Below are 14,382 nucleotides of genomic sequence, written 5' to 3'. Positions count from 1 at the left end.
AGGTCGTGTCGAGGTGGAAAACGACATATTCTTTCCTAAGGGACCTTCAGTCACAAGGGGGCACCCGCTCAAACTCAGAGGAGGGAGATTTGGTGGTGACACCAGGAAGTATTTCTTTACAGAAAGGGTGGTGGATCACTGGAACAAACTACCGGTGCAGGTGATCAAGGCCACTAGCGTGCTCGACTTTAAGAATAAATGGGACATCCACGCGGGATCTCTACGTGGGTCGAGCAGCACTCTGACTTAATGGGGTGGGACAGTGGAGTGGGCAGACTTGATGGGCTATAGCCCTTTTCTGCCGTCATCTTTCTATGTTTCTATAACTTTACAGCTTTGGCAACAGAGACGCTGTAACTCAATGAACACATTCAAAAACAGAAAAGTTCAACTGTCAGGGACCTAATAATGCAACTACAAGTAGACAATTTACTTTCACAAAAGAAATTTGACTCGCTTTTGAGCTGGCTCAAATTTGCACTGACTCAGTGAAAAGTAAAGGATAGTGATGACAGGATTATACAAGACGACTGTAGGATGGATTACAGCATCCGTTTCAAAGTTGTGAAAAGGAGAGTGGGAGAAGTGGTGTGCTTTCAGTTATTTGATTTCTATTAGCTCTAAACTGTGGAATAAAAGGCAGGCATATACAAAGCTGCGCTGCCAAGCAGCACACGCTAAATGCAGAGCCACCCATAAGAATAGGTGGCTTGGCATGTAACGTGTGCTGCTTGGCAGCGCAGCTTTGTTAAGAGGAACCAGAAGTTCCTTTGTTTTTCAATATTTCTATTTCAAATGTTTTAGTAACACTTCAGAGCTGCCCAAAAATATCACCCTAATCGCAAAAGTCTTTGTTCAAGGAAACATATGCCTTACATTGTACTCCAACATTCATGCCAAAAATAGCCACAGGGAAACTGTTTGCTTACCCTATCAGGGCTCCTGGTTATGTCAAAATTACTCTTAAACAATGCATTTTAAAGTTTTACACATTCAATGACCCACTGTGCATTACTTTCAGGAAAAAAGGACCATTATTTTGGCATGCCTTGCTGAAAACATTTGAGCCTCTGGTTCCTTTCCAAAAACCTGGCTGGCTAAGTATTGATTGATATTGACAGAGTATGATAAGCCTTGAGTTTTCATTACCAACTTTGTCTTTTGTAGTTATATGATGTTTTGATATTCTATTGTGTGTTTGTCATCTGCCAAGAATTGCACATCAAGTAGAATATCATTTTTTTTAAATAACTATGGAAATACTCAAGCAAGTTAACCAACATACTTTACCTGTGTACACATCCCATATTTTGATACGTCCATTGTTCAAGCCTGTTGCAAGGAGAAGCTGGTCTTGACCAAACTTGAATCGATGCCATTCTATATTCACACAACGGCTTTGTTTCTCAGGCACTGAAGAACCAAAGGCCAGACTCCACACTAGATCACCACAGTCTATAGTGTGTTCACGAGGTTTAGTTTTTTGACCACCATCACTGTTTTGTCGTAAAAGTTTTGCATTTCCTGAATTGACAATATTCTGAGTGACATCCACAGCACTGTAATGAAAGTATGTGTTTTAGTAAATTAAGACAACAACTTAACTAAATAATGAACATGATAATACCTTGAATCTTGATTTAACCTTAATAAGTCAGCTTACAAATACCCATCAAATAAAAGCCATCAAAATATAACGGTGTTGTTTTTTTCTGTCATATGTAGCTGAAAGATTACTAATATGCAACATTTGTTTGCAACTACAGTCAAACCTGTTTACGAGTAACCTGGTTTGCGAGAGTTTTGCAAGACGAGCAAAACACTCAGCAAACTTTTGACTCGTAAACCGAGCATTGACTCGATTTGCGAGCCCCCACCCGACCCGACTGCGGGAAACAACAGTATTGCTCCCCCCGAGGCCACCGGTGCTGCTATCACCTCTTCCCCCCCCTTACCCCTGCACCGCCGGTGATTAAAGTGCCTGCCGCCGGTCTGCTGCTGAGCCTTGAGCATCTGCGCATGCTCAAGGCCTTCTGGATCTCATCCTCACCGAGATTCTCATGAGACTCGAGATCTCATGAGAATCTCGGAGAGGGTGAGATCCAAAAGGCCTGAACATGCGCAGATGCTCAAGGCTCAGCAGCAGACCAGCAGCAGGCACTTTTATCACCGGCGGTGCAGGGGTAAGGACAGGGCCAGTCGGGGAGGGGGGGAAGAAGAGGCGATAGCAGCACTGGTGGCCTCGGGTGGAGCATAGGAGTCGGGGTGTGTCCGGCAGGAGTGAGCCAGCACTTGAGAGTCCCAGCAGAGGGGGTAGTGGCATCCGGGGGGAGGAGGGGGAGCAGTGTCTGGGAGCGGCAGAGCCAACAGTGTCCAGTCGGGCTCTGTGGCGGCGGCGGCGTTTGCTTAGCCAGCACCATCCACAGTGAGAGGTAGCGAACAGCAGCAGAGGAGGAGAATTGGAGGAACCGCATGGATGGGTCTGTGGCAGAGGCAGTGGTGGAGGCATCCCTTATGGTAATTAAGTATTTGGGGATGTGGAACGAATTGTTCAAGTTTACACTAACTCTTATGGGAAAAGTTGCTTTGATATACGAGTATTTTGGTTTAAGAGCATGCTTCTGGAATGAATTATGCTCATAAACCAAGGTACCACTGTATTAGGTTTGATCTTTAACAGCTAGATCTACAGACCCTGCAGTAGCTGAGAGCAGCAGACTGAAAAGTTGTACCTGAAAGAAGTAAAAAAAACAAAAACCAAAACTATTTGAAAACCAACAAACAAAAAAATAACCCTTACAGGAAATTCTGTTTACATCAGTGGTTCCCAACCCTGTCCTGGAGGACCACCAGGCCAATCAGGTTTTCAGGCTAGCCCTAATGAATATGCATGAAGCAGATTTGCATGCCTGTCACTTCCATTATATGCAAATCTCTCTCATGCATATTCATTAGGCTAGCCTGAAAACCCGATTGGCCTGGTGGTCCTCCAGGACAGGGTTGGAAACCACTGGTTTAGATCACCCAAAGTTAAGACACCGGGATGATCCATGTTAAAGCAAGTATTCTATGAAGGCCATTCCCCATGGAACAGTTTTTATTGAATACTGGCTTAGCGTGTTATTTTGCTCCAGATTCTATAAACGGCACCTAACTCAACAGGTGCTTAGGAAAACAGTACCTATCGTATATCAAAGTAAGAAGACATTTGTAGAATCATGCCTAGTAGTGCTTAACTCAACTTAGGCGCCAGTAGGTGTGAACAATTAGGCACCGGTTTATTAAGCCAGGGTTTTCTTGGCCTAAAATACCAGTGACTAAGTCAATCCATGCCCAAACTCTGCCCATAACCATGCCTACTTACCAGTAGGCACCTCGTCTAATTACATTTTTTAAACTGGTCTTTAATTGGTTTTTAATGGCACTTTCAAATATCAGCACCAATTTAAAAAATTAAGTTAGGCACCTAGATCAGCTAGGTGTGCCGAAACAGACACCCAACTGCAGGCACCTTTTATAGAATTAGGACTTTTGTGCCTAAATTTGGCCGTGAGCATTTATACCTGCCAAAAGGCAGGGGTGAGAGCTTTTACATAAGCGCATAAATACAAGTATTTCAACACACAGCACCTAACTTATAGGAATGCTCCTGACCTGTTTATGCCCCTCATGGCCATACCCCAGATTTGTGTACAACTCCTAATGACTACCAATTAACAACTGAAAATTGAGCACATATCACCAATTAAGCCAATTACTTTGCATGCATATTTTGGGGTCCTCAAGGCGATCTGCATGGGGCAGGAGCGTAGAAGATCGCTCCTGCCCCGAAAGCCCTCTAGACCACCAGGTAAGGCCGGGAAGGCAGCAGGGAGGTGGGGGTGGGTCAGAGCCGGATAATCGCGGTTTTTCGGCATTCGTGGTCTGGCTCTGCCCGTATCCCCCGCGAATGACGAGGGAGAAGTGTAGAAATTGTTGGACTGGATTTGCCCTAACTTTTTTCTATGATGCTATATTCTGTTGGATGTATTGCTTTTAAAAACTTAGGGCCTGTTTTACAAAGCCGCGCTAGCAGCTGCTGTGCGGTAACGGCCCCGAAGCCCATAGACATTTAAAGGGCTTCGGGGCTATTGCCGCACAGCTTTGTAAAACAGGCCCTTAGTGGGATATAAGATAGTTGTATGCACACAGAACAGCACTAGTGACATCAGGGGTACTTTACTTGATATTTATACCCCACATACACTTCAAGAGTTTGATGTGGCTTACATATGATCAAGCAAGTTAAAGGCTTGTATATAAATAAAACATCAGTTAGCTTCTAAAAAATGGTCTAAATAGAAATAGCAATATTTTCCAAAAATATAGAAAGTTATTCCTGAGTTCTAATTTCCACTGGTACTCATGTTAGTCATGCTTACTTCACTGGGGAGCAAAATGTTTTAGGGGAAACCATGTGTGTGACTCAAATGCAGTGTCTCAAACTTTTTTTTAGCCCCGGCACACTAAACGGAGCAAATATTTTTTGTGGCACATTATAATTGAAATTAGAAAATTGCAAAAATTTGAGAGTTATTTATTTAACGTTCTTTAAGCTATGTTTGGGTAAGTGTAACAAAGGTGAAACTAAAGTAGATACAATTGTTAATCAGCCACACAGATTATGGCATCATTGTGAAGGGGGCTGTGCTACCGTAGTAGTGCACGACAGGACACCATCCCCTTCTTGCAGAGGAAGCTCTGCCTAGCAGCACCAACACTTTCTTTCCAGGGAAAAGAGCAATAGATATTATGCTCAAGTACTTTTATGGTTTGGATTGTCTACAAATTGCTGCTGTTTATTTTGTAACTGCACAATATATGTACTCTTATGTATGTATTTGTATTAGAGAACGAATGTACTAGAGATGATCCCCACAGGATCTCAATATCCCTGCTCCGTCCCCACAAGTTCTATCTGGTGCTGCACCATTCCTGCAAACTGTACCTTAACCACACAAGCCTCGAATACTTTAATGCGTTTGAGGCTTGTGCAGATGACAGAGCTTGTGGGGACGGGACAGGGATAGAGAAAATTTGTCCCTGTGTCATTCTCTAGTTTGTACAACACTTACACCTTAATTTTTTTTTTGAGCATGTAATAAATGTACAGATATCACACACAGAATGCACAAGAAAGAAGATAAACTATCTTGAAATATTTGCCTGCCATTGTTAATCCTAAAATAAATTGTTTCAGGACATTTCTTAAAAACTGTTTTATTTTACAAATACAATATGAATTAATTTATTGTCTTATGTTTATGGTATTCTTAAACTTGCTGTGATTTATCTTTTGTGAACCATTCAAATCTCTTCTTGTTTTAGATACAATATAATTATTAAATTGAAACTTTGGAAAACAAACAGATCTTATTTGTATTTTTAAAAAAAACTTTAAAAGCTTACAAGTTATTAAGACACTGTGCCCAAGGAACCAGCTTTACTATGCGATGTCCTTGAGACCAGGCAAAGAAAGAACCGTCTGGAGCAAAAGCAACAGTCCAATTTTCACATCCATACTTCTGGTCAAACGGAGCAGCTCTGTTTATAAGCTCTCCAATGCTCCGTGATGTCGCTGAAATAAATATTTTAGAACTTTGTTAATTGAATTATTCAACCTTTTTCTATTACAAACTAACAGAATTCTAAGACAATGAATATTTCCACATTAGCACGCCAGTGAAGTGTCAAGAAAAGAAAATGAATGCTCTACAATTTAAATCATGCCCCAGCAACACACTAACTGTAAAAGTTTAACATTCTGAGTTCAAAATTCAAGGGCAGGATCGCGGCAGAGGAAACAGCAGCTCCGGAGGCTGATAGCAGCCTGCAAAAGATTGCTAGCACCGGCAATCCTCTCTGCAAGCTACTCCGCTGCTGGAATTAGGTAAATGAATGCGGAGGAAGCCAGACACCGCAGCACTTCCCGACTGACCCTCCTCCCTCGCCCTCTAAAGCAGGAGCGGCAGTCCAGCAAGAGGCAGCACTGCTGCTCCTGCTTTAGGGGGCAAAGGGGGAGGGTCAGTCACCAAATAGGGAGGCTGATTTTTTTTTTTTTAATTGATTCAAATTGATTCACCTGAAGTGAATTGGTGAATCGGGCAGCACTAGTGGGGAGGCAAATACTATTGCGAGCTGCAGAACTTGGAAAGTTCTGGTCTCTGGACCTGAGGAGCTGGTCATCAGCAGGTGAGGCTTGGGGATTCCCACCAGCTACAGCAAGGGAGATGTTCACTTTGAGGGGGGCTTACGCTCAAAGTGGGAGGCCCACCCCCCTCTCCTGGTTATGCCATCAATTGTGTTTAGTACAAAATGAAGTACTTGCTGAGTTTGTTTTGGGGTTTCCAGTTCAGTTTTGGTATTCATATTTCTATTTTTAATTTGTGATCCATTGTTCTGTTATTTGATCAAGTCTTTGTGTTCTGTGTGAAGAAGTCATTTAAAATTGTTTTATACATATATGGTACTAATGGTAGGTATAGAAATTTGGAGAGGGGCCCCCTCCTTAATTTCTGCCCTGGGCCCCAGCATATCTAAAACCGGCCCCGAGTATATAGTATTGTGCAAATTTGAGACAGAAACACTATCCCTCTCCTAAGAGCAATACCCATAACCATATTCAAGGTGCAGTCTGTGGTCCCTGACCATGAGCTGTGGTACAGTACTGGTACTGATGGAAATAGAGCAAGTCCTTTTAGCAGCAAATTAAGGCACATTATAAACAGGAACAAGAACTCAGTTTATAAACCTCATGTACAGGGGTGGAAATATATTTAGAAACACTTATGGTAAGTGCCAGGAGACAAGTATTAATTTTTACTTATTTTGTGCTGCTTAGTTTCCCACCCCTGCTTCCTGAAATTTTAGGTGCCAAGTGTCAATTAGGTCCAACAGACTCGACTCTTGTGATTTTATTTTCAATCCTGCTCACATATAAAAAATTTCATTCATGCATTTTTAACCAACTGAAACCTCAGCAGATATATATGCTTCATACTTTCAAGACGATCTACTAAGCATAAGAACCAAATTACAAGTAGGTGATTCAAACTGTAATTCAACGTCCAAATAACACACCTCCAAAGAAAATTATTATACTACATATAAATCACAATGCAGACATCACTCTTTAGTACAGTAGATACCTAAACACACTATGACTACCAAGCAAAGTAAACTCCTTCATGGGTAGAGGGGTAATATGGGTTGAGGTCAGCACCCCCAATCGTTTTGAAATATTGATTTTTATTTTTTTTGGCAGTCACTACCCTCTTCAGTATAAAATCATTATTTATTGGGTCATATAACAATTTACCAACACTGAGATGTCGCTGTCTTATTGTAGAGATTCAAGAGTAAGCTTTTCAAACACTCTTGACTGGGCAGAGTTTCAGAAAGACTAAGGGGCTCATAATCGAAAGAGAAAAACATCCAAAAACCGGCCTAAGTCGGCACTTGGACAAACATTTCTCAAAAACGTCCAAGCGCTGAAAATAAAAATGGGTTTTGGACGTATTTCTAAACGACCTAGGCCTTCATAGTGCCGCTCAACGTCCAAAGCTAAATGGGGCGTTTCGGGAGGCATGTCGAGGGCGGGACATGGGCCGGCTTAGACTTAGTCGTACAGCATGTATAACCGAAAGTTTAACAACAGAGCCTAGATGGAACTTGGACGTTGTGACTTAGACCATGTAAAACATGGTCTAAGTCACAAAAACCTACCTAAACTCACCAGTTAAGCACTGCAAACACATAACACAGACCCCCACACACTACCCCAGTGATCACCGATCCCCCCACCCCCATCAAAATTTTATTCAGAACTTTAAAATTCAGCCTCCAGACCATCATCACCTGGCCGCCTGGCATAGGAAAGCCTAGTCGTCCAACCCAGAGGCAGCTTAAGTTGTCTTGGGGTGGGTTAGGGACCCATGGAGAGGAGGACCCATGCCCATAAGCCCCTGTAATCACTGCATTGATACTTAAACATGTGCACTCCCCTAAACACCCCAAAACCCTTTTTGACTGGCATATACGTGGCTCCTGCAGCCATAAGGGCTATTGGGGTGGTAGATAAGTAGGTTTAGGGCAGGGGTGCCCAATAGATCTATCACGATCGACCGGTAGATCGCCAAGACAAAGTGAGTCGATCACGGAGCCCATCCCGAGCTCCGTGATACTCACTTTGCTTTGGCGATCTACTGGCCGATCAGCCTTACTCTCCCCGACGTCAATTCTGCCGTCGGAGAGGAAGTTCGGGCCAGCCAATCGCTGCCTGGCTGGGCCAGAACTTCCTCTCCGATGGCAGAATTGACATCGGGGAGAGAAATGCTGGTCGGCCCAACGCAGGGAAGCAGGGAGAGCTTGGGGCGGAGGCGGCTTTGGGGCCTGTTACCTGATGGCGGCGGCTTGGGGGCCTGTTCCCCGATAGTGGCAGCAGCGACTTGGTGGAGGGCAGGGAGAAAGAAGGGAAACAGAAAAAAAGAAAGGGGGCATGAAAAGAGAAAAATAGAAAGGGAGACAGGGAGAGAGGAAGAAAAAGTTGGGGGAGGGAATGAAGTCTGGAGAAGAGGAAGCATACAGGCTGAAAGAAGGGAAGAAAGATTGGATACACAATCAGAAGAAAAAAGTGCAACCAGAGACTCATGAAATCACCAGATAAAGGTAGGAAAAATGATTTTATTTTCAATTTAGTGATCAAAATGTGTCTGAATATATATCTGCTGTCTATATTTTGCACTATGGCCCCCCTTTTACTAAACCACAATAGCATTTTTTAGCGTAGGGAGCCTATGAGCGTTGAGAGCAGCGCTGGGCATTCAGCGCAGCTCCCTGCGCTAAAAACTGCTATTGTGGTTTAGTAAAAAGGGAGGGGGGTATATCTGTCTATTTTTGTATGGTTGTTACTGAGGTGACAGTGCTTAGTCATCTGCCTTGACCTCTTTGAAAAAACCCCGGAATAGGAATGATAATTAACATTTTCTCAGCGTACAGTGTGCTTTGTGTTTTTTAAAAATTTTATTGTTGGTAGATCATTTTGACTTGGTCATTTTAAAAGTAGCTCGCAAGCCCAAAAAGTGTGGGCACTCCTGGTCTAGGGGATTCTGGAGGTGGTTTGGGGGGCTCACTGTCACCTATAAGGGAGCTGTAGTGAGGAGAAGCCATGGCACCCTTTTTTGTGAAGTTCACAGCAGTGCCCTGTAAGGTACCCCACTATTTAGGTGCCATGTCTGGGTGTTCAGTCCATCACTTTGCAGACCCCTTCCACGCCCAACAGGGCTTGTTCTAGGAGTTTTGGACTTGGACGGAAAGTTGGACGATTTAGTGGCTTGGAAGATCAGATTGGCAGAACGTATAATTAGACGATTTTCGAAAGTAAAAAAAAGTTGGATGTCTCTTTCGAAAATGTGTCTTGGGCTCTTTTTAACTTTGGACGACTTGCGAGATGGACCTAAACGGACTTAGACGTCCCTTTTGATTATGCCCCATCTAAGCATTTAGTTATGTTTTGTGCAAATATGAAAACAAAAAAAATTGACCCTTTAGTCCCACAGACAATGCAAATTCCAGAGAAAACAAAAAGATCTGTGGCGATGGTGATGTTCAAGATGCAGGCTTTATTCAAAAATGTACAACTGGATAATCCACATAAAATATTTTTATGTGATAATCTTTTATTAAGCTAAATTTTTTTAAAAAAAGGACAACTAGTTTTTCCTTGACACTTATTCTGTAAGAAATGCCACACACCCTTCAGCAGATAGATCCATTCCAGAAAAAAAAGAGGAGGAGTGTAATGGGTGAGGACGGAGGGAGGGGATGCAAGCAACCCAAGCATGATGGGTCTACATGTGTACATGAGAAATGTGATGCATATAATGGCAGCCTCATTCAAAAGAATGAGGCAATAATAAAACAAGTAACAGAAAAAAAAAAAATCCACATACAAAAACTAGAAGCCATGCATCATGTTATGCTCCTCCCCCTGTAAATACCCCTTTTGGTTGCTTGTAAAGCAGTTAGTAAAATAAAATAATTTTATCTGATCACTTATAAAAATTAGGAACTTTTAGGTTACTCATTTACTTATTATGATAAACACAAGAAAAAAAAAAAAAAGAGAAAAAAGAAATGATCATCTTCATTCAGCTAAACATTATTCGAGATTTTCTGGGTTTTTTACCCTAGCGCCATAGAGCTAAACATTTTAAACAAGACTATAGAGATCAGTGTAGGGGGAAAAAAAAACCTTGAATACACATTATAGTAGTTGAAGTTCTGTGTTCTAAATGTGGACAGTTTCAAACAATTCATTTTTATCCCACATTAAAAAAAAAAAGAGAGAGAAGGGATCAGGATTTATTTCGTACTCACCTATATCATTCTCGTTTACAAATGTGGGAAAGCTTGCCATCTAAGTAAAACACCGAAGGCTTGAGAAATGAAATACAGTATCTAAAAAATATTTTTCCTTTCGTTGCCTGGAAGAAAAGTAGTAGATAAAATGCGGAATTCCTTGCCGACTTCCTTCTTTCCTTCACAACCCAAACCGAAGCCTCAAGAACCTAGAACAAAAGAAACACCCCAAATAAATAAATAAAATACACGAGGATAAAGCTGTCTAGAAAAGAGGAACCCCAGCCTTTCAGACACTACCAGTAAACGAAAAGAGAGACCGATTAATTACGTTTAGAAATCCACAGGAGGAAAAAGGAGCACTAGCTACGAAGCTCTTCCACTTCGTCCTTCTCCAGCACAGGCAGCAGAACGACTGAAACCAAAATGGCCAACGCGCTTCAGGAAGTAATGGAACGGGGAACGTGACGTCATTCGGACACGACCGCCTCTCCACTGTGATTGCTCTTCATGTGCTTACTCAGCTGGCGCCTCTTCCCCACCCCAGTTATGATGCCAAGTTCCTGGACTCGGCAGCAACCCTTTCCCGGTCCCCTCACCTAATGTCAGTAGTGTAGCGGAGGAGGGTGGCGCCCGGCCTCGCCGCGTACCTCTTAAAACGTTCGCCGGCGCGAGCTGCAGCTTCTTCCCGCTGCTCGCGCCGGCCTGGGCTCCCTTCTGACGTCACATCCTGGTCCCGCGACCAGGACGTGACGTCGGAAGGGAGCCGAAGCACGCGCGATCGCCTAGCGTCAAGTGTGTCCCGCCAGCGAACATTTCAATCATTTTGGTCCCAGGCTCTGGTTTCAATTTGTCTTCTCCCTTGCCGGATGTTCAATATTTCTTTCACACTGTCTACCATCTCTCTCTTTCCCTGCCTTGTGCCGTGGGTCAACCCTCTCTATTCCTCTCCATGCAGCATCTCTCCCTTCCTCCCCTCCATTATAATGTGCAACATTTCTTTCTCTGTTCCCATGCACCAACTCTCCCTGCTCTCCAGGATTTCTCCCCCTCACCCCTTTCTACTCAGAGGTATGTGAGTTCTCTCTTTATCGGCAGCCTTAATTGCTCTGCCAGCACTGGGCCTTTCTCTCTACCAGTCCGTCTAGTGCTGCCGATTCAGGGAAAAAAAATTCAATTCGATTCAGCCTATTGAATCGATTTTTCGATTCGATTTTCCTGCCCAATTGGGTGTTTTTTTCCAAACATCCTAGATGGTTTATTTTATAGCCTCTTCACTAACCTGACCATTTATTTTTTTCATCAAAAGGGGGACATCTATTAATTGTCAGTCCTGCCCCAATCCTGCCCTAGCCCCGCCCCCCTTCCCGCCCCCAATTTCTTCCATTCATTTTTCATGTACACATAATATCTTATTCATTCATAATAGTAACCATAAAATTTTTAAAAACTACAAAGCACACCATACATAGAGAAAATGTAAATTATTTATATTTGGGGGGGTTTCAAAGATGTCAAGGCAAATGACTTTAAAATATAGCGCAAAATATATAGAAAGCAGATATAAATTCTCAGACCTGACATATTTTGATCACTAAATTGAAAATAAAATCATTTTTCCTACCTTTGGTGTCTGGTGATTTCATGAGTCACTGGTTGTGTTTCCTTTTGACTGTATCCTTTCTTTCTGCATTCAGGCCCAACAATTGTCCCTTTCTATTCCCTCTCTCCTTCCTTCCTATGTCCTTAGTGCCCCCAGTGCTTCCTTCCTGTATTCTTAGTGCAGGGGTGTCAAAATCCCTCCTCGAGGGCCACAATCCAGTCGGGTTTTCAGGATTTCCCCAATGAACATGCATGAGATCTATTAGCATACAATGAAAGCAGTGCATGCAAATAGATCTCATGCATATTTATTGGGGAAATCCTGAAAACCCAACGATTGCGGCCCTCGAGGAGGGACTTTGACACCCCTGCCTTAGTGCCTCCAGTGCCTCCTTCCTATGTCCTTAGTGTCCCATCCTATGTCCTTAGTGCCCCCAGTGCCTCCTTCCTATTTCCTTAGTGCCCCTTCCTATATCCTTAGTGCCCTCAGTGCCTCTTTCCTATGTCCTTAGTGCCTTCAGTGCCTCCTTCCTATGTCCTTAGTGCCCCCAGTGCCTCCTTCCCATGTCCTTAGTGCCCCTTCCTATGTCCATAGTGCGCCTTCCTATGTCCTTAGTGCCCCCAGTGCCTCCTTCCCATGTCGTTAGTGCCCCTTCCTATGTCCTTAGTGCCCCCAGTGCCTCCTTCCCATGTCCTTAGTGCCCCTTCCTATGTCCATAGTGCGCCTTCCTATGTCCATAGTGCGCCTTCCTATGTCCATAGTGCCCCCAGTGCCTCCTTCCCATGTCCATAGTGCCCCTTCCTATGTGCTTAGTGCTCCCAGTGCCTCCTTCTCATGTCCTTAGTGCCTTCAGTGCCTCCTTCCTATGTCCTTAGTGCCCCCAGTGCCTCTTTCCTATGTCCTTAGTGCCCCTTCCTATATCTTTAGTGCCACCAGTGCCTCCTTCCCATGTCCTTAGTGCCCCTTCCTATGTCCATAGTGCGCCTTCCTATGTCCATAGTGCCCCCAGTGCCTCCTTCTCATGTCCTTAGTGCCTCTTCCTATGTCCTTAGTGCCCCCAGTGCCTCCTTCCCATGTCCTTAGTGACCCCAGTGCCTCCTTCCTATTTCCTTAGTGCCCCTTCCTATATCCTTAGTGCCCTCAGTGCAAAACCGGAAGTTACATTAGATGGAAGGACTCTGGCGGCAGAGGGAAAGCCCAAATGGGTCTCTAGGAAGGGGGCTGATGAATTGGTGAGTTCTGTTTTTTTGTAAAAACAAATCGATTTGAATTGATTCACCCGAAGTGAATCGATTAACCAATTCGAATCGTGAATCAGACAGCACTAGTCCCACCTACTTTCTGCTTCCGTGAAGGCAGGACCTGACAGAGAGGAAGACCCAACACCGGCAGAGTAGCAAAGTTCTTGGACCATGATGACGGGAGCACCCCCTCATGGTCTGTACCTGTAGCGGACCGTACCCACCCCCGCCCCTCCCTTTGGTATGCCACTGCGCTGCAACCATTCTAATGAACTCTAGAGAGGAGGAGAAGAAGAAAAAGGGTAGCATAATGATCTGCCTACACTTATAACATGCAAGTGAGGTGACCAAGTACACCATCCAGTTGTCAAGAAGATCAGGTAAGACAGGAGTCTCTTGGAAGCTCCAATAGATTTATTTGTTTTACTTTATTTACTTATTCATTAATTATATGCCTCCTGTAAGTCCAAAAGCTATTGAAGCAGTTTACATACAGGTTCAGTTAGACTGATTGGGGCCAATATTAAGACTGCGGGAGGCAGCCTAGCTAACTCCTGTAGTTGGCACTGACTCCAAATAATCAGTGCTAGGCCATTTCCAGAGACTAGAATTGAATATCCAGTTAATATTCAGCGCTAACCATTTAGATCAATAGTGCCCAATGATAAGCCCGCTATTTACACAGCTTGATTTGACTGCTAAACTTTGCTGGCTAGCACTTGAATATGTGTGCCTAACCATGAATATTTTGCAGAGATAGCCTGCTATTGCCCACCAAATATTAGCAGTTCACTGGCTAAACAGTATTTATCATAGTAACATAGTAACATAGTAGATGACGGCAGATAAAGACCCGAATGGTCCATCCAGTCTTCCCAACCTGATTCAATTTAAATTTTTTAATTTTTTCTTCTTAGCTATTTCTGGGTAAGAATCCAAAGCTTTACCCGGTACTGTGCTTGGGTTCCAACTGCCAAAATCTCTGTTAAGACTTACTCCAGCCCATCTACACCCTCCCAGCCATTGAAGCCCTCCCCAGCCCATCCTCCACCAAACGGCCATATACAGACACAGACCGTGCAAGTCTGCCCAGTACTGGCCTTAGTTCAATATTTAATAATATTTTCTGATTCTAAATCT

General features: G+C 43.5%; 1 protein-coding gene across 3 annotated transcripts in view; it reads right to left on the bottom strand.

Annotated features, from left to right (window-relative positions):
• Nucleotides 1-11,158, bottom strand: part of WSB1 (WD repeat and SOCS box containing 1) — a 31,378-nt gene extending 20,220 nt beyond the window's left edge. Inside the window, exons 1-4 of one of the 3 annotated variants that reach the window (XM_033921706.1) lie at nucleotides 11,049-11,158; nucleotides 10,417-10,607; nucleotides 5,449-5,617; nucleotides 1,291-1,559 (exon numbers count right to left, since the gene is read on the bottom strand). In XM_033921706.1, the coding sequence (XP_033777597.1) occupies nucleotides 1,291-1,559; nucleotides 5,449-5,617; nucleotides 10,417-10,456 (478 nt within the window). In that variant the 5' untranslated portion in view covers nucleotides 10,457-10,607; nucleotides 11,049-11,158. Of the gene's footprint in view, nucleotides 1-1,290; nucleotides 1,560-5,448; nucleotides 5,618-10,416; nucleotides 10,608-10,729; nucleotides 10,886-10,997 lie in introns of those variants that run through there. The other 2 variants (XM_033921705.1, XM_033921704.1) reach the window with 2 other exon arrangements.
• Nucleotides 11,159-14,382: the final 3,224 nt, after the last annotated feature.

This window comes from Geotrypetes seraphini, chromosome 15, assembly GCF_902459505.1.
Source record: "Geotrypetes seraphini chromosome 15, aGeoSer1.1, whole genome shotgun sequence".
Taxonomy (NCBI): domain Eukaryota; kingdom Metazoa; phylum Chordata; class Amphibia; order Gymnophiona; family Dermophiidae; genus Geotrypetes; species Geotrypetes seraphini.
Note: the sequence above shows the minus strand (reverse complement) of the source record. Positions and strands in the feature narration are given on the sequence as shown.